The following is a 26,424-nucleotide window of genomic DNA, read 5'->3' on the forward strand; positions in this document are numbered from 1 at the left end:
GTCAAACACAACATGGTATTGAAGGGTTTAAAGAAGCAAACACTAGCAATATAGTCCTAACCTCTTCAAAGGATAGAGAAACCAAGCTAAGATACATAAGAAATGCAGTTCTCAAGAGAGAGCAAGACCACCTGTACAGTTCTGCAGGTTGTATACTGCACGATTGTGGTACCCATGAGAGACAGGTTTGTGGAGCATCAGAACCAGGATGAAACCTCAGGACCTGGATGAAACCTCTCAGAACTATCCATTTTCTTTAATTTTCTACTCACCAAGCAAACTTGTATTTAATTATTAATACAAGGATATGTTTAGCTTGGTGAGGTAATCTATTCATATTCTGATTTATTATCACTTTTGTGTGGCTTGAGCTATAACTCTTGAAGTAAATGAACTGTCCAAATATCTGATCATTTCTGTAAGGGCCAGATCCTGGTAATGCCCTAAGTGAAATACTTGGTACCAGTGGCCTTTTCCCGGCAACTACCGGAAATCTCTGAGTTACTATGGGCTATTGTCCCTCCATTCTTGTCTGTTCACACCCGAGAAACCTCCATGAAGAAAAATGACACAACTAGATCAGTACAGGAAAGACTGCAGACTGACTCTTGAGGGCTGCCAGCCATGTAACAGCCTTTCAGAGTGGGAGATGAGGCTATTTCATTATGTAATTAAGTTTGAAAAAAATCCTGCAGGCAGTAAGAATACAGCAGGTATCTTAGTGGAAAGACTGGTGAAGCACACCTTTGTTAATTTAAATGTGACATGTGACAGTTTGCTTTGGGTGGCTTCCCTGACACCATTCTGCTGACAATTGTGTAGCAATACTTGTTTCAAAAATTCTTCAGTCAAAATTAGCATCTGTCAGTCACATCCTTTCAAAGAAAGGGAGTCAATTGTGTGGTAAATACATATGTACATAAGATATTTTTCTTACTTTCTGTGTCGATTTTAAGCAGTAGCTCACTATATTTTTTTTAATGCATGGTCATTGCTATGGAAAACATAGATAAGTTGGATTAAGTAATTAAAGTGAAAGAAAGTTAACAATGCCTGCTAAGCTTATTTGGAATCTTAAGGCTTATTTTACAGCTTCAAAAATTACCTATTTGTAAAGGAGTGGATATAAACTCTAGTTTAGGGGGGCTGAGGACCCCAGCTTTGTATTCAACATTGTAGAGCGAGAGGTATGAGAAAGCCCCTCTGTAGTTGAAGGGTCTTACTTTGTCTGCTCATCACCAGATCCATGGCGTAGCAAGGTGCTTACCAATAAGCCTTTGACAAAATATGAAGCTCCAGTTAGTAATATTAATAGTTTTTTTTTTTTTTGGCTTTTTAGGGCCACGCCCTTGGCATATGGAAGTTCCCAGGCTAGGGGGCAAATTGGAGCTAGGCCACAGCCACAGCAATGCAGGATCTGATCCTTGTCTGCAACCTACACCACAGCTCATGGCGATGCCGGATCCTTAACCCACTGAGCAAGGCCAGGAGTCAAACCTGCATCCTCATGGATACTAGTCGAATTCGTTTCTGCTGAGCCACAACAGGAACACCTGATAATATTAATAGATTTTTAAAGGGACATTGAAAAATAGAGGATTAAAAAATAAGAGGAGGAGTTCCCGTCATGGCGCAGTGGTTAACGAATCCGACTAGGAACCATGAGGTTGCGGGTTCGGTCCCTGCCCTTGCTCAGTGGGTTAACGATCCGGCGTTGCTGTGAGCTGTGGTGTAGGTTGCAGACGCGGCTCGGATCCCGCGTTGCTGTGGCTCTGGCGTAGGCCGGTGGCTACAGCTCCGATTCGACCCCTAGCCTGGGAACCTCCATATGCCGCGGGAGCGGCCCAAGAAATAGCAACAGCAACAACAACAACAAAAAAGACAAAAAAAAAAAAAAAAAAAAAAAAAAAGGAAAGTCACACAAGCCCTTAAATCTTGAAAAACATCCTTCTCTGAGTTCATTCAGAAAAGGAAATGCCAGAGTTCACCGGTACCTCAGTGGGTTAAGGGTCTGGTGTTGTGGCTGCTGTGGCCAGGGGCTGGCTTAGATCCTTGACCTGGGAACTTATGGATGCCACAGGCATGCCCTCCCCCACCAAAAAAAGAAAAGAAATGGAAATGCCATGTGGGGGTGTTAGTTTGATCTGATTTCTGACTGAAAACTGAAATAAATTCTCTTTGTTCAAAACACCCTCACTGCATACCCACTAGAAGGGTTATTAAAAAAAAGATAAACAATACTTAGTATTAGTCGGGATGTGGAGACTAGAACCATCATACATAGCTGATTGGGAATGTAGAGTATTTCAGTACCTCTCAATGTAATATATAAAAACCATTTTATAAAACATCTGGCAATTTTTATGGAAAGTTAAACATAGACTTTCCGTACAACTCAGCAATTTCATTCCTAGGTATTTACCTACGCAAAGTGAAAACACGTATCCTCAAAAGTATTTCATGTGACTTTTTTTTTTTTAAATCACAGCATTATTTATAGTAGCCAAAATGGGAAAACAATCCAAATATCCCTCAACAGGTAAATAAACAAAACGTGGAATGACCATAAGCAGAAATTCTATGCAACAAAAAGGAACAAACTGTGACACTTGCAACAATAAGGATGAACCTGAAAAACATTTACTAAATGTTTTTCTAAATGTTTTACTAAATGTTTACTAAATGTTAAACAAAAAAAAATACTAAGTGAAATAAGTTAGACATGATCCTTGCATATTATATCATTTCATTTACATAAATTTACAGAGAAGACGAAAACTACAGAGGTAGAATGTAGAATAGCCCTTGCTTAGGGGCTGGGAGTGGAGCAAGGATTCCTGCGGATGGACACAAGGAAACCTTTTGGGCTGATGAAATTTTTCTAGAATTGGGTTATGATGATCATTGCACAACTGTATATATGTATTAAACCACTGGGTGAGTTTTATGGTATGCAAATTCTAACTCAAGAAAGTGACTAAAAAGCAACAAAATCACCCTTATCCCTTTTCCCCATCTCTCTAGTGTCCATTTATAAGGAAGTATTTTCTGTTTTGATCTTGTGCTTGCTATTGTTATTAAATGTTGAGAATGTTGATTCCCATCTTCACAATCAAAGTGATTATATGTATTTTCCACTGCCTACTAAATCACTAAATAACTCAAGCTTCTTAGTTTGAGTATCTATTATTGGATTATATTAGCATTATACTGAGGAAAGGTCTGTGGAAATAGTAAACCAATTAGAAGTTAAAATTATTTCAGAATTAGAGATTGGAAGCATGACTTGCTTGTGCTGGAGTTTCCCTTTTAGAGGAAGTCAAGAGATACATGTGGCACGGTAGGTCCAGGTGGACCAACCATCTCTCAGTTAAAGTCACAATACTGGGTCTACCTTTGAGTTGTTATCAGGGATAACCATGCTTTTAGGAAAATGTGTTGGGTTTCCATAAGGGTTCTGCCAAACATTTCCCTTTTCATTTTGACTGTCAATGTGTCAAGAATCAGATTTTTTTTAACCTGTAATTATAGGACCTCTTTGTATACATTTGATTCATTAGCATTACTCCTGCCCTCCTTTTTCTTTCTCAACCAACATGTATGATTTTATTTTATTTTATGTATCCTTGTAAGACCACTTTGAATTCTTCTATGAACAATGTAGGACTAGAATACAGATAAATTCAAGCAATAGATATATGCAGGAGAAAGGCTGTTAAATAGTAAACTTGATTTCAGGAGTTCCCATCGTGGCACAGCAGAAACAAATCCAACTAGGAACCATGAGGTTTCAAGTTCCATCCCTGGCCTTGCTCAGTGGGTTAAGGATCTGGCGTTGCTGTGAGCTGTGGTGTAGGTCACAGAGGGGGCTCAGATCTGTAAAGGCCGGCAGCTGTAGCTCTGATTCAACCCCTGCCCTGGGAACTTCCATATGCTGCAGGTGTGGCCCTGAAAAGCAAAAAAAAAAAAAAAAAAAAAAAAAAGTAACCTTGATTTCAAAGTGTTGCAAGCATTATGAATAATGAAGGCACAATCTTTTGAAAGATTATGGCTCCTTTTTCCACTTCAGCCAACAGCATGGAAGAACTAAGATGTAAGTTTGGGCCACATCCTGTGTTAATATGTGATCTTAATTAAGTCAGTTTAGCTTTCTGTATTTCATTTTCCTTATCTACAAAATTGCAATTAAAAGCTTCTCATTTTACAGAGAAATTGCAAAGATTAATGACAGCCTATTTCATGTTACACATCCTTCAAGGAGATGCACCACAGGTATCATGCACAGATATATCCCATTTAATGTGTTCTTTCTTGGGGGTTACAGATGAACTATTTAAAGCTATTTATTGAGAATCAAAAGGCAATCAGTATATTTTTAAACTGGAAGGTGTAGCCAAAAAAGGAGAGGGTAGGGGTTGGAGGGAGAGAGGAGGGAGAGGAAAGAGAGAGAGATTGATTTTAGATAGTCTCAGGTAAAAATGGATCATCTCTTATTAACATTTTCCTTGACTGCTGTGCTCTGTCTCAGCACAGGGAGTGACAGTTCAGCCTGCAAATCAGGTAAAATGAGTACATTCAGAAATTGTCCTTGGATCCATATTTCCTGTAAGGCAAAATGCGTTTTTTCTTTTTGTAAAGCTAATTTGGTTTAAACATGTAGCTATTTTGCACTCACCCTTCTTTTAGAACCTCACTGTTTGCCACCAATTAACCCCTAAAAATAAACAATCCAGAGCCCTATGTCAAGAGGAGAACATCTAAATTCTTGATATTCAACACGTGGTCTATAGACCATCACCATCAGCTGGGAACTTGCAAAAATGCACATTCTCAGGCACCATCGCAGACCTATTTACTCTGTGGCTAAATTTTTAGTAAAGTCCCTAGGAGTGTAGACTGCACAGTAAAGTTCAAGAAGCACTGAAAAATAGTGATTCTCAACTAGGGCTGTTTATTAGGATAACTTGGTAAGCTTTTAAAACATACCCCTGCCAGACCTTCTCTCCTCCCTGATACACGAAGTTCCCATTCCTTCAACAGAGTGGTCTCTGCTAAGTGTTAGGATGAAAAGGAATTAAAGTAAATAAATTGACATTAAGGTCTGTAGGGATTATATGGACAATTGCTTTTTTTTTGCTTTTTAGGGCCATACCTGTGGCATATGGAAGTTTCCAGGCTAGAGGTTGAATTGGAGCTGTAGCAGCTGGCTATGCCACAGCCACAACAACGTGGGATCCAAGCTGCATCTGTGACCTACACCACAGCTCACAGCAATGCTGGATCCTCGACCCACTGAGCGAGGTCGGGGATCAAACCCGCATCCTCATGGATACTAGTCAATTTGTTCCCACTGGACCACAATGGAACTCCCTGGACAATTGCATTTTTAAAAGAAGGTTTATGTCAACAGACTGATTCCAGGTGCATTTTCAGACTATGCTACTCAGTGAAAACTAAGAGCAGAGGGACAGTGGGCCTGTTTTTCTGTTAATGGAGAAGCTGAACCTGGGCTGTCTCCTTGAACTTCCCCAGTAGAATACGGGCACAGATGTTTTCATAGAAACATCAGAATGTCTTTCCTCATCTATACTTCCAGTCATTCACTCATTTATATTTTCCCCAAGCATTAATTGAGCATCTTCTAAACATTGAGCACTTTTTAGATAATAGGAATCTGAACCAAGATACCTCTGGGCCTTTGGGAAAGTAACAATCTGGTTAGCATGACAGAGGAATAATCAAAATTATCGTATACTTTGGGTAAGTGCTAGGACAGAGAAGCAGAGTATGCTACAGGCACTGAGAATGGAGTGCCTAAACCACATTAGTCATTATAGATTGTCAGCCAGAGTGCCCGGGATGGGGTCAGGAAAGCACTGGCAAGAGGGAAACTAGGTTCAGAAGGCCAGTCAAAGATTGCCAGGCCAGTGGAGCAGAGGGCAGCATGTGAGTAGGCTGGATAAAGATGCCTACAAAGGCTGGGTAGGTGTAGGATCTGCAAGTGGTTTGATGGCTGAAGTGTAATGTGGAGTGCACTGGATTGTAGTTCCTCCTAAATTCTGTGGAAAATGAATAAATACGTCATGGGGAGCATCTAAAGGATTTTAAGCAGAAGTGGCGCCTCCTCAGGCTTGCTTGCTAGCTAGCTCAGACCTATGAAGTAGAGGCAAAGATTTACCCACACAAGAGATTACTGTTTCCCTGTACCAGGTGTGAGGGATAGCTTCGCAATGTCCAAAACTGAAAGAATAGCTGCAGGGCTACGTCATAGAGACCACAGATGAAGATGTGAGAGTAGGGGTGAGAAGGTGAAGTTTTGAGTGTTGGCACAAGAGAGAGGGAGGAACTGGATCTTGTAGTCCATGTTAAAGTGTTTGAACCTTCTGCTAATAGCAATGGCAAGTTTTGGAAGGAAAGGTCTTCAATGAGGCATGACTTGATCAGAATTGTTGAGAAGGGTCACTGTAACTAAAGAAAGACAGGCAGGAAATTAGGCTACTGCCCACTTAATCTGGATGAAAACTAATGGTTTTGATGGTCACAGGGTGGAGAGACTAGACGGATGTGACAAATATTTAGGTACTAGAATTTATAAGGGGTAGTGTTTATGTAAATATGTGAGGTCCTGAAAAAGAAATGAGTCAAGTGTAACTCAAGTTTCTGGCTTGGGAAATTGGGTGGTGATGTTCCTGTTCACCAAGCCAGGGGACACTGAAGAAGAGTGGGTGATAGGCTGGGCTCAGTGCAACAAGACGGTCCCTTTGGGATGGAATAGTTTTGAGATATTGCTGAGTTTCCATGTGGTGAAGTTCAGGGGAGTCAAGGGTGGAGGTGAAGAATCAGGAGTCATCAGCACAGGGGTGAGGTGGCTGAGATTTCCCAGGAAGGAAATGGAGTGAGTTTTTTTTGTTTGTTTTGTTTTTTGTCTTTTTAGGGCTGCACCCAGAGCATATGGTGGTTCCCAGGCTAGGAACTAATCTGAGCTGTAGCTGCCGGCCTACGCCACAGCCACAGCAAGGCTGGATCCTTAACCCACTGAGCAAGGCCAGGGATCCAACCCACAACCTCGTGGTTCCTAGTCTGCTGCACCATGATGGGAACTCCAGAAATGGACATTTTTAAAAGAAACTGAGGAGTAATCAGGGAGGTAGAAGGAAAATCAATGATGTGTAAAATCACTGAAGTCAAAGTTAGAGGGTATGTTAAAAATTAGAGTCTGATCTTTGCAGTTAAAAGCAGTTGAGAGGTTGAGTAAGACAAGAAATGAAGGCCTTAAGGAAGAGGTTGAAGATTCAGTTGGAAGATGGGAAAATTGATAGATTCCTGGGGACAAGAAAGATTATATCCAGAGAAGAGATGGCAGGACTACTCTTAAATTGAGGAGGAGCTCTTCCTCTCTTCCAGGGGGAAAGTGGCAGTGATGGTTTGAATGTAAGTATAGTTAGAGGCTGGGAAAGATAAGAAGCCTTGTGGCTCATCATCCAGTTACTTCAGTTTTCTCTGTGTTAGAGCAAGTAAGGGAAGTATTGAAGGCTGGAAAGGGCCAGTTTGCGGAGAGGAAGGGAAGGCCAACCAGGGCTGTGTAGAAAGACTATGCACGGAATTGATGGCCCTGTCAAAGTTGAAGGCCATAATTTGAAATGGCATTAAACCAGGCAGTTACGGGGTTTTCCCAGCATCACAGATAATATCTTCCACAGATATTTATTGAGCACTGTTCTGGTTGCTGCAAATGCAGAAGTGAAAACACAAATGCCTGCTTATAAGGAACTCAACAATAAAAAAAGGAGACAGGTAATAAACAAGTCAATCAATAAATCTATAAAAAACATTCTTAAGTATCTTAGCCTAGAGTTGGAAGGGAAAAAGAAGGCACCTGGGAAGATTCAAGGTAGGCTTATTTGCTGGGGCAAGGGAATGAAATACTCTGGTGAGATGATGGCTTAAATAATAACTGGATAGAAGATAAAAGAAAAGCAAAGGAAGAAAGTGAGCATTCCCTGTAAGGTAGAAGAGCAGGTGCAGAGGGAATAAAGAAATGAAAAAACTAAGGATGGGAAGGCCGGTTTGTTACTCAAGACAAAGATTCAAAGGTAGCACTATTTTGGGTGATAACATTAGGAAGTCACCATGAAAATGCAAGTACCAAGGTGGAATGGAGGTGAAGGTCACAGAGTTTATGAGGTTAGGACATTCTTAAGCTAGAAAAGTAGCAGAGATTGTCCACATGGTTCCTTATATTACCCGGGAAGATGGTAGGACTTTGGTGGAATGGACTGTGAGCAAGGTGTCTGGAGTCCTTCATAAACAAAGATGAATATCTGGGAAGTTAGATGACAGAGGTAGAGTAGATGAAGTGGAAATGGTCAGCTGGCAGAAGCCTAGATACAGTAGAGAGGAATGATTTGGAGGCTGTAGAGAGTGGCAGTAGGAGGCTGGTTTGGCTTTCAGTGTGTGAAGTACTGAGGGACAGAGCTGCAGGGGAAGGGGTTTCTCTCAAATCAGAGAGCTGGAGGGAGCATCCCATGAATAGGCTTAGGGCTTAATGTAGTTATGTTTTCTTGCCCAAAATGAGTCCAGAAATGTTCAAATTCTGTTTCCTCACACAACCTAAAGGTCCCTCCTTCCTTTCTTCCTTCCTTCCTTAGTCTAGAGAGATAGGTTGGCAGGAGATACCCTTCAGAATGGAGGTAAATATTTTCCAACAAGAGTCAGATTCTAGGAGTTCCCGTCATGGCACAGCGGAAACAAATCCGACTAGAAACCATGGGGTTTCGGGTTCCATCCCTGGCCTCACTCAGTAGGTTAAGGATCCGGCGTTGCTGTGAGCTGTGGTATAGGTTGCAGACACGGCTTGGATCTGGCATTGCTGTGGCTGTGGTGTAGGCTGGCCACTGTAACTCTGATTCGACCCCTAGCCTGGGAACCTCCATATGCGGTGGGTGCAGCCTTAAAAAACAAAAAGCAAAAAGCAAAAAAAAAAAAAAAAAAAAAAAAAAGAGTCAGATTCTAAAAACCTGGACTGTGCCACCAGATCTAGAAGTTAGTCCACACAGGTTAGAGTTTTTGACTCCTAACCTGGAAACCTCCATAAGCTGCAGGTGTAGCCCTAAAAAGAAAAAGAAAAACAAACAAACAAACAAAACCCAAGCAGAATTGTTACATTTCAACATTTCAAACACTAAATGTCTTTTTTTTTTTGGTGACTGTACCTGCTACATTTGGAAGTTCCCGAGCCAGGAATTGAATCTAAGCCATAGTTGCAGCAACAGTAGATCCTTTAACCCACTGTTCCAGGCTGGGGATTGAACCCACACCTCCAGTGACTTGAGCCACTGCAGTTGGATTTTTAACCCACTTGCACCGTAGTGGGAACTCCTTAAATGTCTTTTTAAAAAAAATTTGGGGGGAGTTCCCATTATGACACAGAGGGTTAAGAACCCGACATAATGTCCAAGAGGATTTAGGTTGGATTCCTGACCTCACTCAGTGGGTTAAGGATCCAGCATTCCTGCCAGCTGCAGTGTAGGTTGCAGATGTGACTCGGATCTTTTGTTACTGTGGCTGTGGTGTAGGCTGGCAGCTGCAGCATTGTTTCCACCCCTAGCCTAGATACTTCCATGTGCCTCAAGTGCAGGTGTTACCAAAAACAAAATTAATTAATTAATTTTTTGCAAATTCTCTGGTGGTACAGCAGGTTAAGGATCCAGGGTTCTCACTGCAGTGGCTCTGGTCACTGCTGTGGTACAGGGTCAATCCCTGGCCTGGGAACTTTGGCCAAAAAAAAAAAAAAGAAAAAAAACCAACTCCCAAATCATTAAAGACTTATAATGAGATATACTTGAGGATCTAGTAGTTATTTTAAAATATTTCCAGAAAAGAAAGCTTTTGTTAAATCTGAGGGCTTAATTTTCTGTTAAAATGGAATTAACATGTTTCTGATACCCCTGCCAGTCTGAAAGCCAAAATGAATTCATTATCCCCAAACACATGTGTATAGCAATTAGTGGTTTCACTAGCTTAGAAGCTAAGAAGCAAGATATTAATAATTGTATTTGTTCAGAGAAATAATTTAATTATATTTGAGTGAATCAAATAACAAAAGTAATATATGAAAAGCCATTAACTGAACAGAAAGTTTGTCAAAGCTATATCTATAGTATTCTGTAGCAAGGCAACAGTATGTTGAGAAAATATGGCACAAGTGAAACCATGAAAGTCCTCTTTTACTCATATCCATGCAAATATGAGTATTTATTTATTTATTTTTAGGGCCGCATTTGCGGCATATGAAAATTCCCAGACTAGGGATCGAATCAGAGCTGCAACTGCCAGCCTATGCCACACCTCATAGCAACGCCAGATCCTTGACCCACTGAGTGAGGCTAGGGATCGAACCTGCATCCGTGTGGGTACTAGTCAGTCTCCTAAGCTGCTGAGCCACAAGAGAAACTCCACAAATATAAATCTTTAAAAAGGGAATATCCAAGGAGTTCCTTTTGTGGCACAGTGGAAACGAATTTGACTAGGAACCATGAGGTTGTGGGTTCAACCCCTGGCCTCGCTCAGTGGGCTAAGAATCTGGCGTTTGCTGTGAGCTGTGGTGTAGGTCGCAGATGTGGCTTGGTTCTGATGATGCTGTGGCTATGGCGTAGGCTGGCAGCTGTAGCTCCGATTGGACCCCTAGCCTGGGAACCTCCATATGCCATGGGTGTGGCCCTAAAAAGCAAAAACAATAAAAATGAAAATTGAAATTATAAAAAGAGAACGTAAGATAGCAGCTATAGATGCTATGAAACTTTATATGATGTATTTTAACTACTATGGCAGTAAAATCAAAACAAAGGAAAGAATGGGAAAATTTGCAAAGCTGACCTACTGGTGGAGTTCTGTGCAAACCCTTATTGCAGAATTAGCTCTATTCCAGGCCCAGGCACTCACTGAGGCCAAGGTTGGTGGCTTTGGATCCATATCCAGTCAGTCTTAGGCCTGGCGAGCTGCCTCTGACCCCAGCTCTCGTGAGTAGTTTCTACCTTGTCCCTTGAGACCCCACTTCTGGCTCATTCTGCAGTTCTGGAAATTGAGTTTCTGCTTTTTCTTCCCTGTCTTCTGAGACTGAACACATCTTAGCTCTTAACCTTGTTGCCTTTTGCAGACCTTAAAGACCTTAAAGAACACCACATACTGTGTGCTGGTCCTTGTCCCTGTGTAGCTTCTTTCCATTGTTCTTATCTGGGAACTTCCTCTATTGCTGATCCCTTGTAGTCTATCTAAAATAGGTTTCAGTCCCACTGGACTGGCTCATACTACTTCTACCTGAGCCCAGTTTAAGTACATAACAAACATTTTATATGGAAGAAAAATGTTTCTTCATTTGCTGAGGAAGAAATAACTCACTAATTTTGTATGCCAATACAGAAAGCCAAGGATCTGGCTTTTCCCTCAACCATCAGCCAATCACACCTATTAATTTTAAAAATTTCAGGAGGGAGGAATCAGTTTTTTGTCTTGTATTTAAATACTAGAAAATCTAATTCTGTGTGACACATTCAAAAAATTTCAGATATTGCCTATCTGACTTTAGATGAACAATAAAAGTCATTTTTAATTCAAGTATAGTAACAGAAAAAGAAGCCAATATCAAAATATTTTAAGGTTCTGATACTGTACGTGCATGGTTTTTAAAACCTTTAAATAACAGATGGTGATAATTTACTGAAAGAAGACTTGAGAGGCTTTCCCATCATGGCTCAGTGGTAATGAACCTGACTAATATACTTGAGGATGTGGGTTCCATCCCTAATCTGGGTTAAAGCCGGTGTTGCCATGAGCTGTGGAGTAGGTTGCAGATGCATATCGAATCTGGTATTGCTGTGGCTGTGGTGTAGGCTGGCAGGTACAGCTCCAATTTGATCACTAGCCTGGGAACTTCCATATGTCACAGGTGTGGCCATTAAAAAACAAAAAAAATGGCTTGAGAATGAAGAAGTGTCTATTATGGACTAGTTATTGTGCAGAGTTTTGGGATTAGAGTAAAGGGTGTACTTAAAATGATCATTGCTTTTATTATCTTCTGTGGGTTACCTAGAAATACACTTTGAGTTATTTCTTAGAAACTGCCCATCTCATACTGATAACTTGTTGCATGGTTGATGGCCTGAGGCTTCATCTCTCACCTAGCCATCCAGTCATACAAAGGATGCCATGGTATATGAACCATTTAGAAGAGATTGGCCAGTAGGTCAGTATCTGCAATCCACAAAACTCTGCCTGAATTCATGGGGAAACTTCATCCAAGCTAGGGCTCCTGGAAGCCTAAGTTGACTCATCAAAGTGTGTGTGTTGAAGAGATGAGTCGGAACTTTCTGACCAGCCAAAAAGATAGATTGAGGATAAAGGGAAAGCTGTTTGTATTAGATGCCCATAATGAGGGTTTGAGGGCTTCTAGGACAAGGCTGGCTATTCCTGCAGCCTCCAAGAGTGAATATTCTTTCCCAAGATCAGATCCCTCCCCTAAACCAGAGACCAAGGTCCTGCTTATTAGTTCCTATGGGTCTCTTTTTGCCAGTCAAAGACAGACAGGGTTCCTCCTGGGATGCCGAGACCCTGGGAATCTAGCTCTTGGTGCTTTATCCATCCTGTATCCTCCAGAGGATACACTCACAGAGAGCCCCTCTACACTCCAGTCCTCCTTCAGTTGTCAAGGCAGTCACTCACTTTCTCTGCCTGGACCACAACTCTGTACCTGACTCAAATATCTGTTGAGTGGCTGAATGAATGAATGAATGAATGAAATGTCTTCCTTCCACCTTTGCCTAGCTAACTCCTCCTCCATTCCCAGCATACCCGGTACACTTGCCTATAACTCACACCTCACTTGTAGTTAGTGGTCCATTGTCTAGCTTTTCCCTCTGTAATAGCTGTTTCTATCTCACGTTAATCTGTTACCAGCAACTAGCAAGATACATGACATGTAGGAAGTTGTCAATAGATATTGGTGGAATAAATGAATATATATTTTTTTACATTAATTCTCCAGTTCCTTATCTTGGTCATAAAACCACTGTTGTCTAGGCAAGATGTTTGTCAGGGCCCATGATGCGCAAATACAGTGGCAAAGAAGTATTTTCATTCTGGCTTTGCCCCGAAAATGAAAATCAGATTTCTCAGTTCCATATCTCCCTATCAGATCTCCTGCATTTAGCGCTTTTCTGTCTGATCTGTCTCCTTTGCTTCCAGTAAATTCACTTACCCTCTTCTTATATATAATTTACCTTGTTAATTCTACCCTCATAAGCTATAACTGGATCAACAAGAAAATAGTTTCTGTATCTGTTTCCCTTTTCCACTATTTTCCTGTTTCAGGGAGATTTTTGAGCTAATTTCCTACTCAGGTAGGCATCACCAGCTCCTTTTGACCAAAACCTCTGATAATCTAGCTTTTCTTTTCCAACTCCAGTTGTCTCGGAGTCCTCCAGTTCCCTTCTCCAGTTCTCCAGTTCCCTTCTCAGTAACTCATCTCTACTCTTCTTTAATGAAGTCCTGTACCCCTTTCTCCTGGATGCCTCTATTGGGCCATGTCAATTTTATTTCATTTTATTTTTTTAAGGCTGCACCCGTGGCATATGGAAGTTCCTAGGCCAGGGGTTGAATCAGGGCTACAGCTGGAGCCTACGCCACAGCCACAGCAATGCCAGATCCTAGCCACGTTTGCAACCTGCAGCGCACCTCGCAGCAATGCTAGATTCTTTAACCCACTCACTGAGGCCATGGACTGCACCAGCATTCTTATGGATCCTAGTTGTGTTCTTAAGCCACTGAGCCATAACAGGCACTCCATGTTGATGTTTTTTGACTATCATCCTTGAAGGTTCCTCTATCCCAAGTTGCTTCACTCATAGCATGTTCATTCAGACTCCTGGTCAGCTCACACATACACGAATAATAAGCTTATTTATAGAAGCACACTGCAAGTCACTCCTTACCTTGTCAACTGAATATTGCATAAGCTCAGGAATAAGAATTAAGAATGGAGCGTAACAACCCTTTATTTCTAGATATTGTTACATTATAGAAGTTCATGAGCATTATGAAAAACAATCTTGTGTCAGAGGAAACCCTGAAAGTTCTATGAAGGCAGGGATAATATCTGTTTATTCACCATGGCATATTCACTTCCCAATAATGTAAGACATGTAGGAGCACTCAAAAATAGTTGTTGAAATGAAATTAAAAGTTTCAGATTCTTGTCACTGTCCACAAGAAGAAAATCTTTTTGGAGAAGACAGACAATTTAGCATGATTCTCTGGGTCTTCCATAATAGAACAGAGATGTTTATTCATTAAAACAAATAAACATGTGGAGCCTACCACTACCTCGTGTCAACTGCTTAGTTTGCTAATATGTACTAAATTTAATAAGTCCCACTAGAGAAGAGCTTTCTCACAATTTTGACTTCACTTTAGGCAGCATTCTGAAGCGCCGACGTTATCCAGCTTATTCTTTTGCTGTGATCTTTGCACACCACTCCCTAACCAAAATTGAAGTAAGGGTAGAGTGTTTTGAGTTACTCTCAGTAATTACATGTTATTGAAGTTGGACTGATCATTTTTGTTGAACAGCATGATCCAAAATAACAAAACGTTTAAATGGGAGAAACATGAGTATGTAATTTCATTGTTTCCTCTTCAGAGACATCTACCACTGTCCAGAGAGTTTGGGATCTACCTGAGAATTACTAAAGGAACAGTGTAGCCTTTTCTTAACCTTCTATATCCTTCCTTAAAAAAGGAACATTATTACTCATTACCATTACAATCAACAGGCAGCCTTGATAACTTATTTTAAGTGATATATTGTATTTAAATTGCAGTGTAATCTCTAATAGCTTTTTGCTAGCAAAGAATCTTTTAGGATTTTAAAATGCAAATTGGACCTGAAAAAGAAAATTTATTTTTAGACTTACGGCACTTTAACTTAACTGTAACACAGTTTCGGGGCTTTCATTTGTTTAAGAGATGTTTTTGGTTGTGAATTTTGGAGGAATCCCTACTGGAAAATTATTAACTGTCCTCTCTTGGCTGTGAGCCATTCATTTAACTGGGCTATGAGATAAGGCTGAAGAATTTTACCAATTTGGGTAGAGCCAACTAAAGATTATTAGGGTGGGTCCATTAGACTTGAGATTTCTGTAATTATCTCAATTCTAAAATCTAGGACCAAACAAGGTGAAAAAATTGATGTAGCTGTACCCATGGTAAGAAGCAATCAAAATCTTAATTGGGCATCAAAAAATAAAACAGTGGTTGCTATATAATTTAATTTAGATTCTCTCTGTGGAGCTTTCTAAAAAAGTTTAATGTTATTTGGAGTTATGGAAGGATGATGCTGTAGAAAAACAGCTCAAAATTAGATCTAAGGCTTTATCTAAAGTCATTGGTGACCCTGGGCATGTAACCACTCTATGTCTAGATTTCCTTAAGATAGAAGTAACACGTCCTATTTATGGAGCAATGAGAAGATAGTATAAGGAAAAAAAAAATTTTTAAACCAGAGAAGCAGTTTAACATCACAGTGAAGAGTTCATACTGTGGCCATCAGGCTGCTTGAGGTTAAACTTCAGCTTTGCTACTTACCAACTGTGACTATGGGTACAAATTACTTACCTTCAATTTCTACAGCTCTAAAATGGGGACAAAAATATTGTTACCATATAGAGTTAAATGAGAACTAATGTTAAGGAATTTAGAAAAGTAACTCCCATGAAATAAGTGCTTGGTGCCTGACTCATGTCAAACATTGACTTTTATTGTTCTTATGACATAAGCATCTTTGTCTGAACCCTAATGAAAATCCTATAGTTTACATTCTGCATGTAAATCTGATAGTGAGTTTATCTGTAAATCTGATAGCAAATGGATTCCAGGTTAACTGTGTATAGCTTGTGTCTGTGTGGTTGTGGGTGTGTGTTTGTGCCTATGCATTCAAGGTAATAGGTCACATGGATATATGAAATATAATTATAAACTAAAACAAACAAACAAAACTCCTTTCCTGACAATTACAGCTCTACAAAGAAGATTCACTATCTTGGAACTTCCCTTAGATCTACATGTGTAAATCCACAGATAATTTCTGAACAGTTATAGAGAGATGGCTTTTCTTGGTGCTGACCATTAGACTAGTTAGTGCAAGGCTCTGCCCTGGCTTAGTTGGAACTCACACCAGGGCTTGACAGGGAATGTTAGACTAAAAGATTATCTAGCAGATCCAGATTATACTCAGCATCTGGTATTCCCCCCCACACCCCCAACCTTTCTAAACCTCAGGTATCACAAAAGCAGTTTGAAACAGCGCTTTCATTTAAAAGTGAGGAGTGGATTTTGGAAGAATCCAGAATGTTTGTAAATGAAAACTGTTTGTTTTTTATTAGCATTAGTCTGTGTGCTTGCTAATTTTTAGTCATTTTCTCTTCAGGAATGGTCCCCCAGATTCTAGTTTCCTCATTGCTGCCTACTGAATGGAGTCCTTTGTGACCCATTGTGATTACATTGCATTTTCCTTGTGTTCTTTCAAAGCATTCTGACTTTGCCTTAATTTTGGTCAGGGGATGGTGGGTGGCAGCAGGGGAGTGAGGTCAGCAATACTTTCAGAATGTTGTCAAAGGCAATTTTTAAATTGTCACAACTTGCCTAGTGAGGAATATCAAGCTTGGTACCTATATATCTACATAATAGAGCAAACCTTTAGGATAGGCAGTTGGGTCATAAATGGATGTACTGAGGTCTTCACAGGGGCATTTGATCCTGGATGCCCCAACATTTCTCTGACCTCTTCTGGATACTTCCAAAACTGTCATAGGGTAGGCCGATGATTACAGTGATCTTCAGATACCAAAATGAAAGTGTGGTGTAGTTGGGAGCAAAAATTCAAGGGCTTAGGCCTTTGGGAGAGAGTGGGCTGAAAATAGTTTTATTCGAAAAGGCTTTGCTAAACCTTATTTCTATGGAGGCAAGAATAGTCAGTGAAGAAATTTTGCCATGAAGCCAGATACGTGGCATGTATGTTTTAAATTGATGCCTAACTGATTTAAAACATTCAACACTAAATTATGTGGTGGCCAGGAGTTTTAAAAATACAGTAGTAATTGAGAAAGAAGTGATTTGAATCCATTTTCACTTAATATTGTTGCCTGTTTTGTACATTTTCCTGGATATTTTTTTAAAGCCTCAAAGAAAAAATGGACAAAAGTGTAGTCGATTCTAATCACTTACAAATTCCCTATTTACTCATTCACCTACTGGCCAAACTTTATTTGTAACCACAAAATTAATATTCAGGGGCCTTTTGAGGTCATTTATAGGCATACACAGATTGATGAAGGATTTCCATCACCCTGCACACATGTACCCAGCTGAGGTCCAACAAGGAGATTGTAAACAAGGGTCCTTCTAGGCCTACTTAGTGCCATATTTTTCACATTTCTTGGACTTTTTGCTTGTGATTTCATTGTTTAAAGGGCCCCCAAGCCTAATGCTGAAGTGCCTGCCTCTGTTTCTGAGTACAAGAAGGCTGTGATGTGCCTTACAGAGAAAAGAATTGTTTTGAATAAGATTCATTCAGGTATGAGTTGTAGTGCTATTGGCTGTGACTTCCATGTTAATGAATCAATGATATATATTAAATCAGAAATTAAACAGAAGCTAAACAGAACCACACATAAAACAAAGTTATGTATTGATCAGTTGATTAAAGATGCTGGGTGATCAGAGGCTCATAGGAACCTAACACCGTATTTTCCCAAGGGGCAATGATTTGTTAATTCAGTGTTGGTGGTGACTTTAGAACAGAACTCGATCAAATAACAAAAATCAACCCTGTTCAGGGAGTTCCCATTGAGGCTCAGTGGTAACAAGCCCAACTAGTATCCGAGAAGATACAGGTTCGATCCCTGATCTTGCTCAGTGGGTTAAGGATCTGACATTGCCATGAGCTATGGTATAGGTTGCAGAGACGGCTCAGATCCTGCATTGCTGTGGCTGGGGCATAGGCTGGCACCTGCAGCTGCGATTCAATACCTAGCCTGGGAATTTTCATATGCTGCACATGTGCCCCCCCCCAAAAAAAATCAACCCTATTCATAATTCCCATTAATTCATTCTCATGGGAAATCGTCACTGATCAACTAAGTAGGCACCAACATTAAATAAAACTAGACTCACAATAAAGTACCACAGCACAGAGCTTCATGCTGTCCAGTTTATCCATTTTCTGCTTGTGGCATCATGTTTATTTCAGATTTCCCTTATTTACTGACAGATTCTGCAGGAACACTTGACATACACAGAAATTTCTATAAAACACACACACACGATCAGAAAACTAGCTTCCATGGAATGTACATGTATAAACATGGAAATATTTCTTGTATATAGTGTCAGAAATTCTGTTTTCAGTTAGCAAACTATTGATATTATTGGAAGGTATGGCAGATTAGAAAGGGGGTTGACGTGACATTGGAAGCCACTGGCATTCAATGGCAGACCAAGGATTGAAGGTTTGAACATGGAGCAAGTTTCCAGTGTGGCTAGAATTCCATGTCTAATCATGTCTGGCCATGGGTTGAGTGGTTGTGCCTCAAGTCTATTGCCTGAGAAGTACAGGAGCCTCCTGAGACAGGAGGAAGCCTTTCCCTTCAGAGAAGTGATCCTGGATGTCATGCACTTTTTGCTATTGAAGTCTCCCCAAAACCAGGCCTGTTGGTCCTCCTGGTTCTTGGGAGAAGAAGGTGTGGAGATAAAATCTAAGAGCTTTTCACCTGGAGGCACAATGATCCCTCACTGGGACTCCTCTAAGATGATGAATGATGGAAGAGAGGCATTTTCCTCACATCACAGGCTCTAGCACCAAAGGCTATGGATGGGGTCTGGGGCAGGAAGTTGCAGTGGTCTGGGGAGAGTGGACTTGTGTAGAAAACACATGTGTGACTCTCTTTTAATATTGTGTCAAGGACTCAGAGGGGACAAGTACACCTGGAAATATGGGTTGTCACGACATGAGCCCATTTGCACTTTCAGCCTGGAAAGACAAGAATAAATAGTCCTGATTCATCCAAGTATAGGACTATCTTTATTTTATTTTTTCTCCTTCCTTTTTTCCCCTGTGTAATGCAGTGACTTGATGTGGGACTCTCAGTTCCCAGGCCCAGGATTGAACCTTCCCGAAATGGTAAAAGCACCAAGTCCTAACCATTAGACCACCAAGGAACTCCCATCATCTTTACTTTCTGACATTAGATTCTCTTGTTTTCATTTTTCTTGTTTCTCTATTGCCTAATACAGTAGTTCTCCCCGGGGTGGATATTAGAATCACTAAGGAAGCTTTTTAAAAAAATGCCCGGACCACCTCAAAGATTCTGATTTAATTGATCAGGGATCTCTCCTTGGCATCTGTTTAAAAGACTTCTAAGGTGATTGACATGTTTCCAATCTTTTTAGCCAGGGTTGAACAGTACTACTGTAAAACACGGAGAATATCCACTCTCCATAATCCAACGTGTCTATCCAGAGATAGGTTAGCCAAGGACCCTGCTGTGTTCACCACGAGAAGATGCCCTCCTGGGTGTGCCTTTGAGTACGAATGGCCTTCATGCCACTTTCCTGTCTATTTGCCCCGCTCTGAAGAATTCATCTACTTTTTCCCTTTCTTCCTGACCACCACAGACTCCAAAGACTAACACTTTCTCCTTCCTTGGACCCAGCACTAGTTGCTGGTGAGAAGGTTGAGGTTGGGGAGGGAAGGAAGCTGGGGCCAGGAGAGGAAGTGAAGGAAAGTCAGGGCAAGGGGAGAATAAAAGGGTAACTGAGAAGGAAGAGAAAGGGAGGGAGTGCAGGTCTCTGCTTCCCACACACCACCACCTGCCATAGCCAAAGAATGCGGGGAGAGGGTGAGCTTAGGGCCACACGTACCTCAGTGCAAGTGTTGGTCCTCCATCATTTACTGGATGCTGGATCCTTTCTAGTTTGTGCAGCTAAAAAGTAGGGAAGCTCAGGGATTCAAAACAGGTCTGCCTGATTTAAGCACTCCAAATATTTTTCTCACCTTATACAGCATCTCCTAATCCATAGCCACACAGTAGACCCTGGTAATGCATACAGTAATTAATAACATCCCAGATGGAAGTTGTGCTTGTTTTTAAATTCCTGTAGTCAAATAAGTTGGGAGACTGTTACAAGAAGATTAGTTGGAGAAAAAATGATGTGCCATTTATTATCAGCCTAGAACATTCAGAATTGCTGTTTGTAAGAAATAAGCTCATTATTAATAGAAGATTACTTTTCTTGTATTCATATGACTATTTTCTTAAATTAAAAATAAACTTTTTTTTCTTAATGCAAAAGCGGTGCATGTTCATCTAATACAAATTGGAAAATAAAGATAAGCAAATAATACAAAATTAAATACACTTATAATCCCTCCACCCAGATATAACTGCTGCAAAGGCCTTTTAGACTTTCTGTGTTTTTGTACAGATTTTCAAAAATCAAGTTATACTTTCTTTCACTTTACAAACATCTGGTCAACAGCATTCCATGTCAATATATTGGCCATTACTACATCATTTTTATGTCTACTTATTAAGGTGAAATAATTTTATTTGTTTTTCAACCACATTTGTTTACTCAGAAGACAGAAACCCACAGATAAGGAAACATCTGAAGAGCCCAGGTGTGGCTATGTGGAAAGGCTGAGTAATTCAAAACAAAGTGCAAAATATCAAAACAATTACAACCAGTTTGACAGTGGTGCGTCTGTTTCCTACGGCCCTTCTACCCACAAGACTACCGCTGACTTCAAAGAAAAGTCAGCACAGAGGAGGTCCAGAGGATAAGGTGCAAAACGAGAATCAAACCCATGATAAGAGATTAAAGGGAGGTTGATCAAAGACCCAGCATAAAAGTGTTAGCCCATGACTTGCCTTGGCCCATGGCCCCCAAATATTCATCAGAACAGAGCTCTCTTTGAAGTGATTGGAAGCGCCCGTGCCCAGCTGAGCTCTCTCGTCAAAGGGAAATTTCACACAGTGGCACAGGAGAGGTTTGTAGAGTTGCCTCTTCCTCTCCTCTGCGCACCCTCACAAATTATTGAAATGCTGCTTCTTTGGTTTGTGGTCCAGATGTAAGTGGTTTAACTGGGTATCAAGTGAGGAATTTACCCTCAGAGGGGAAGGATCATCTTTTTTCCTTGTGAGAGATATGGGAAGTAGGGCTTCATGAACATGGCAGTGGATTTGCATTCATGAGCAAGGAACTGCAGCCACTGCACCTCCTTTTCCTTCAAGGTGGTTAAAAGACAGGTGATATTTCTAAAGAGGCAGTGAGACCTTTTTATTACTCACCATGTCCATTCTGCTGGTTCAATACTTGGTCGCTATTCTCCCAACTAGGAGTTTAGGGCTCTCTGTGGTATTAGGAAGTAAACCGTCCATTTCCTCAGAGACGAGAAGAAAATATATAAGTGTTCCCCAAATGGCACTTGCCTTTACAACATTCAGTATACATTTTAAAAGACCAGAGTAACATAAAATTGCTTAAAAAAATGAGTTTGGGGTTAGTAGGTGCAAACTATTGCATTTGGAGTAGGTAAGCAATGAAATCCTGCTGTACAGCACAGGGAACTATACCTAGTCACTTGTGATGGAACATGATGGAGGATAACGTGAGAGAAGAATGCATATATATATGTGTGTGTGTATATATATATAAAACTGGGTCACTTTGCCATACAGCAGAAATTGACAGAACATTGTAAATCAAATATAATAGAAAAAATAAAAATCTTTTTTTTTTTTTTAAAAAAAAGCATCCTTAGGATGTCTTTAGGTAGCGAATCTTTAGGCTCCAATTTTCTGATTTTTCACTTTACCCAATAATCCTCTATTATTTAGGGTCTTTATTTTCATTTGCTCTGTCATCATATCTTCTTCATTTCCTTCAGAGGTCAATGGATTTGCATTCTCTCTCTACCTTTTGTTTTGTTTTGTTTTGTTTTGCCACACCCATGGCACGTGGAAGTTCCCTGGCCAGAGACCAAACCTGTGCCACAGTAGTGACAACTCTGGATCCTTAATCCACTGAGCCATCAGGGAACTCCATCTTTCTATCTTTTTAAGATCAATTTCTTAATCTTCATCTGAGGTTTCAAGTTAGAGGGGTTTTTTGGTTTTTTTTGGTTTGTTTTTTGTCTTTTCTAGTGCCGCACCCGAGGCATATGGAGATTCCCAGGCTAGAGGTCTAATCGGAGCTGTAGCTGCCGGCCTATGCCACAGCAATGCCAGATCCGAACCATGTCTGTGACCTACACCACAGCTCACAGCAATGCCAGCTCGCTTAATCCCCGAGCGAGGCCAGGGATCGAACCTGCAACCTCATGGTTCCTAGTCAGATTCATTAACCACTGAGCTGCAACAGGAACTCCTCAAGTTTTTACTGACAAATCTTGATTGAGCTCTGAGTACAAAGTTAGGCTCTGAGAGAAGACTCAAAATGCATCCCCTCCTTTACAGAAACCTACAGGTAAGGAGGTAATGGATTTTCCAACAACAACAACAAAAAGAATATGTCGGGAATTCCCATTGTGGCTCAGCAGATTAAAAACCCAACTAGTATCCATGAGGGTGCAAGTTTGATCCTCACTTAGTGAGTTAAGGATCAGGAGTTGCCACAAGCTATAGTGTGGGTCAAAGATGTGGCTCGGATCTTGTGTTGCTGTGGCTGTGGCCCAGGCTGGCAGCTGTAGCTGCCTTTCGACACCTAACCAGGGACCTTCCATATACTGTAGGTGTAGCCATAAAAAGCAGAAAAAAGAATATGTCAGCTGATAGGAGATTTTGCAAAGACAGTCCTTCCTGAAGAAGGAGGATTTGAACTGTGCCTTGAGCATGGCTGAAATTTCTAAATGTGAAAAAAGGATATTTTTGTAGGGGTTGAGGTGATATGGTCAAACTTAGGCAGAAAACGAATCCATTCTTTTAATTGGTACGGATGGCTTACATAAGAAAGTACGGAGAAGCTTTATTAAGATAAAGGGTTAGAGTATGCTGTGAATCTGGATTTTACGAATGTAAGAGGATCATATTGAAAACCTTGGAGTGGAAAATGGTGTGCAAAAATGGTTGGATAACGTGAATCTGACTGACAAACAGGACAGATGGGCTGGGAGAGGCATGGGGCCACAGCTTGGGTTGGTCAAAGGGCATGAATAGAACTTGAGAGAAGGAGGGCTGGAGAAAGAGTGGAAACAGTGCGAACTGGAAGGATGAGATGGCCTCTGGAGGCTGAGAAATGAGAACTGGTCTGCCTGCAGGAGCTGAGGAGGGGGTGTGTAGGAGGAGGGAGTAAGAGGACTCATCCATGATTCAGCAACATCGTCACACATAAACTTAATTGCACACCTTTTACTGAGGTGCTAGGTGGTAGGAATACAAAGAGGCTAAACTAAGTTCATCCACAGAATAGTTAGGAAGACACAGTAGGTATTCACCATGGGAAACTCAAAGCAGCATCATCTAAAGCTCTGAAGACTGAGTGAGCTCTCAGAATTCAGAGAAATACTCCCTAAGGTTTGGAGTCATGGGAGTATCAGGAAGAGATGGGATGTAAACCAAATCTTGAAAGGCAGGTGGAATTTGCACAGAATGGGAGGAGGAGTTGGAAGGGTGGGGTAAGGGGGTGAGAAACAAAGGCACAGGGTAGGGAAACATTGGAGTGTTTGAAAAGTGTCCGAAGGTAAAGACTTTGGATTAACCAAGTTAATGCGTTTGTAATTTAACCTGGTCAGTGTCAAGCCTCGGTCATTTTTGAGCAAAAGAGTAGCTGGTGAAAAAGAGTATTTAAGAAACTTTATTGTTTTTGTTTGTTTTTTAAATAAGGCCCTATTTGTTTATTTTTGCTTTTATTTCCATTTCTTTAGGAGACAGCCAAAATTATTGCTTTGATTTGTCAGAGTATTTTGCCTATGTTTTCCTTTAGGTTTTTTCTTTTTCTTTTTTTGGCCATGCCTATGACATATGGAAGTTCCCAGGCCAGGGATAGAATCCGTGCCATAGCAATGACAACGCCAAAACCTTAACACAATGTGCCACCAGGGAACTCCCTAAGGAAGTTTAATCTGTGAAAGATGTTCAGAATGTGTAGAAGTAGGAAAAGAGTACTAGTGAGAGGAGTTGTTGGGTGACTTCTAGTCAAAGGGATGGAGATGTAAACTAGCTCGACGTTGATCATGTAAAGAGAATAGAAAAGAGGCAAAGGAGTCTGATTAGCCCAATGGAGAAGAAGAAACACTAAGTTTTACTCAAGATTTCAAACCTGGGAGGCTGTGATAATGACTGTGCTTTATACTAGAGAGGACTGATTTGGAGGCAGCCCAGAGTTTAGTCTTAAAGAGATGGGGCCTGAGACAGCAGGCAAGTAAACAACGTGTCCAGAGGTGATTAGAAGGGAGGGCTTGAGGCTCTGCTGAAAGGCAGATTTACCACTCCAAGTTGGAAAAATCCACATAGCTCAGCAATTGTTTGAAGTGTTTAATTAATTTATTCAGAAAGTGAAGCATTTTCAAAAGCTCATTTCAGAACTTACACTCTCTTGATGCAGATGGAGTCTCAATCGCTCTTTTGTTTTCCTTGTAAAACAGTTCAACTTGTATGAGAAAGGACATGGGGAGGGCAGGGAAAGGGTTTTCTCACTATTCCAGGTGTAGAAACTGTGGGTATTGGGCCTCCTGTATATAATAGTCTTCTCTTAAGTGGTAATAATTCACATTATGTACATCTTTCTATCAATTGCAGCACCTAGCACATTCAGTGTTTTGCCCTTCATAAATACTCAGTGTTGGTTGCTTTGCATTTTCATCATAATTCTCAAAGATAAAATAGTGGACAAAAGAAAAACTAACAAGCTTACAGCCAATTTGATAATGACAGACTCTATGTAAGCAAATGCAAATCAAATATCAAATTTGAATTGCAAAATTTTGTAAGCAAAGTCCAAGAAGTAATAACTGTAGCTTCAAATATTTACTAAAGTGATAAATTAACAATCTCACATCCTTCAGGAGTCTCCAGGATATTCAAAGGTCATAGTACGTTGAAGAGTAGAGTCAGCAGCTAAAGTTGTCAGTGAAGAGTGACCTTGTGTTAGACTCCAGGCCCAGGATGGCTAAGTCAGAACTGTCATCTTTTTTTCATCTGAGACAATAACTAGCAAGAATCTCAGTTATTTAAAGAAGAGGGTGAGATGTAGGATAGGAGGACCCAGACCACTCAAGAATAAAATCAACCAACTACAGTAATGGACGGAGTACCATACACAGATAATATGCAAGTTATATAAGTTAAAAAAAAAAAAGGAGCATGAATCCAGTTGACTTGATTATACTTTTTTTTTTCTGCACCCACGGCATATGAAGGTTACCAGGCTATGGGTCTAATCAGTGCTATAGCTGCCAACCTACACCACAGCCATAGCAATGCCAGATCTGAGCTGCATCTGCGACCTACACCTCAGCTCACACACGGCAATGCCAGATCCTTAACCCACTGAGCAAGGCCAGGGATCAAACCTGCAACTTCATGGTTCCTAGTCGGATTCATTTCTGCTTCACCATGACGGGAACTCCCAGTTGACTTGATTATAAAGAAGCAGCAACGTGGTCTCTTTCCTTACCCTTCCAAACTACTTAGAAAATATACACCCTTCGTTTTATCTTGTCCTTTTTCTGATCCTCAGCTGCCCGACTGATCCAGAACATGGATGCCACTGCTGAGCCTTGCACAGACTTTTTCAAATATGCTTGTGGAGGCTGGTTGAAACGCAACATCATTCCAGAGACCAGCTCCCGTTACAGTAACTTTGACATTTTAAGAGATGAATTAGAAGTCGTTTTGAAAGGTTAGTGGAGTGTGTGTCTATGCATCAAAGATATCTCTTTAAATATATCATATAACATTTTTAAAGATACAACTCTAAGCCTTTACAGAAAGTGTTGCAAAAGATGAAAGTTGATAATCCCGTCCCAGTTTTATAGGACCGCCCCTGAGTTGCTCTGAGGGCGGTGGACACTGAAATGGATATATTGGCATCTCTTAGTGTCCCTGCTTTCATTTGTAGGTACACACGATAAAACTTTATTATCCCTAGAGATGGCATCTTTATGCCGTTTTACAGAAGAAGAAATTAAATGATTGCCACTAAATACCATCTGCATGTTCTTTCTGCTCTGGCTCTGTGTTGAAGTTGCTGTAAGATGCTAGTGAGATTTATCTTCACAGAGTGGGTATATCTGTTCTAACCCAGCTAAGACACTCTTCCTGGGAAGGTGAGAAAGTTTTGTCTAGTCCTTTGGTATCCTGCATTCTGTTGTTCTCT

General features: G+C 40.7%; 1 protein-coding gene across 7 annotated transcripts in view; it reads left to right on the forward strand.

The window, feature by feature from the left end:
• The window catches only part of MME (membrane metalloendopeptidase), a 104,583-nt gene that overhangs the window by 12,864 nt on the left and 65,295 nt on the right, over nt 1–26,424 (forward strand). For all 7 annotated transcript variants that reach the window (XM_021069692.1, XM_021069693.1, XM_003132501.5 and 4 more), the window contains one exon: nt 25,786–25,947. In XM_021069692.1, the coding sequence (XP_020925351.1) occupies nt 25,786–25,947 (162 nt within the window). The remainder of the gene's footprint in view (nt 1–25,785; nt 25,948–26,424) is intronic.

The sequence above is a fragment of the Sus scrofa genome, chromosome 13 (assembly GCF_000003025.6).
Source record: "Sus scrofa isolate TJ Tabasco breed Duroc chromosome 13, Sscrofa11.1, whole genome shotgun sequence".
NCBI lineage: Eukaryota > Metazoa > Chordata > Mammalia > Artiodactyla > Suidae > Sus > Sus scrofa.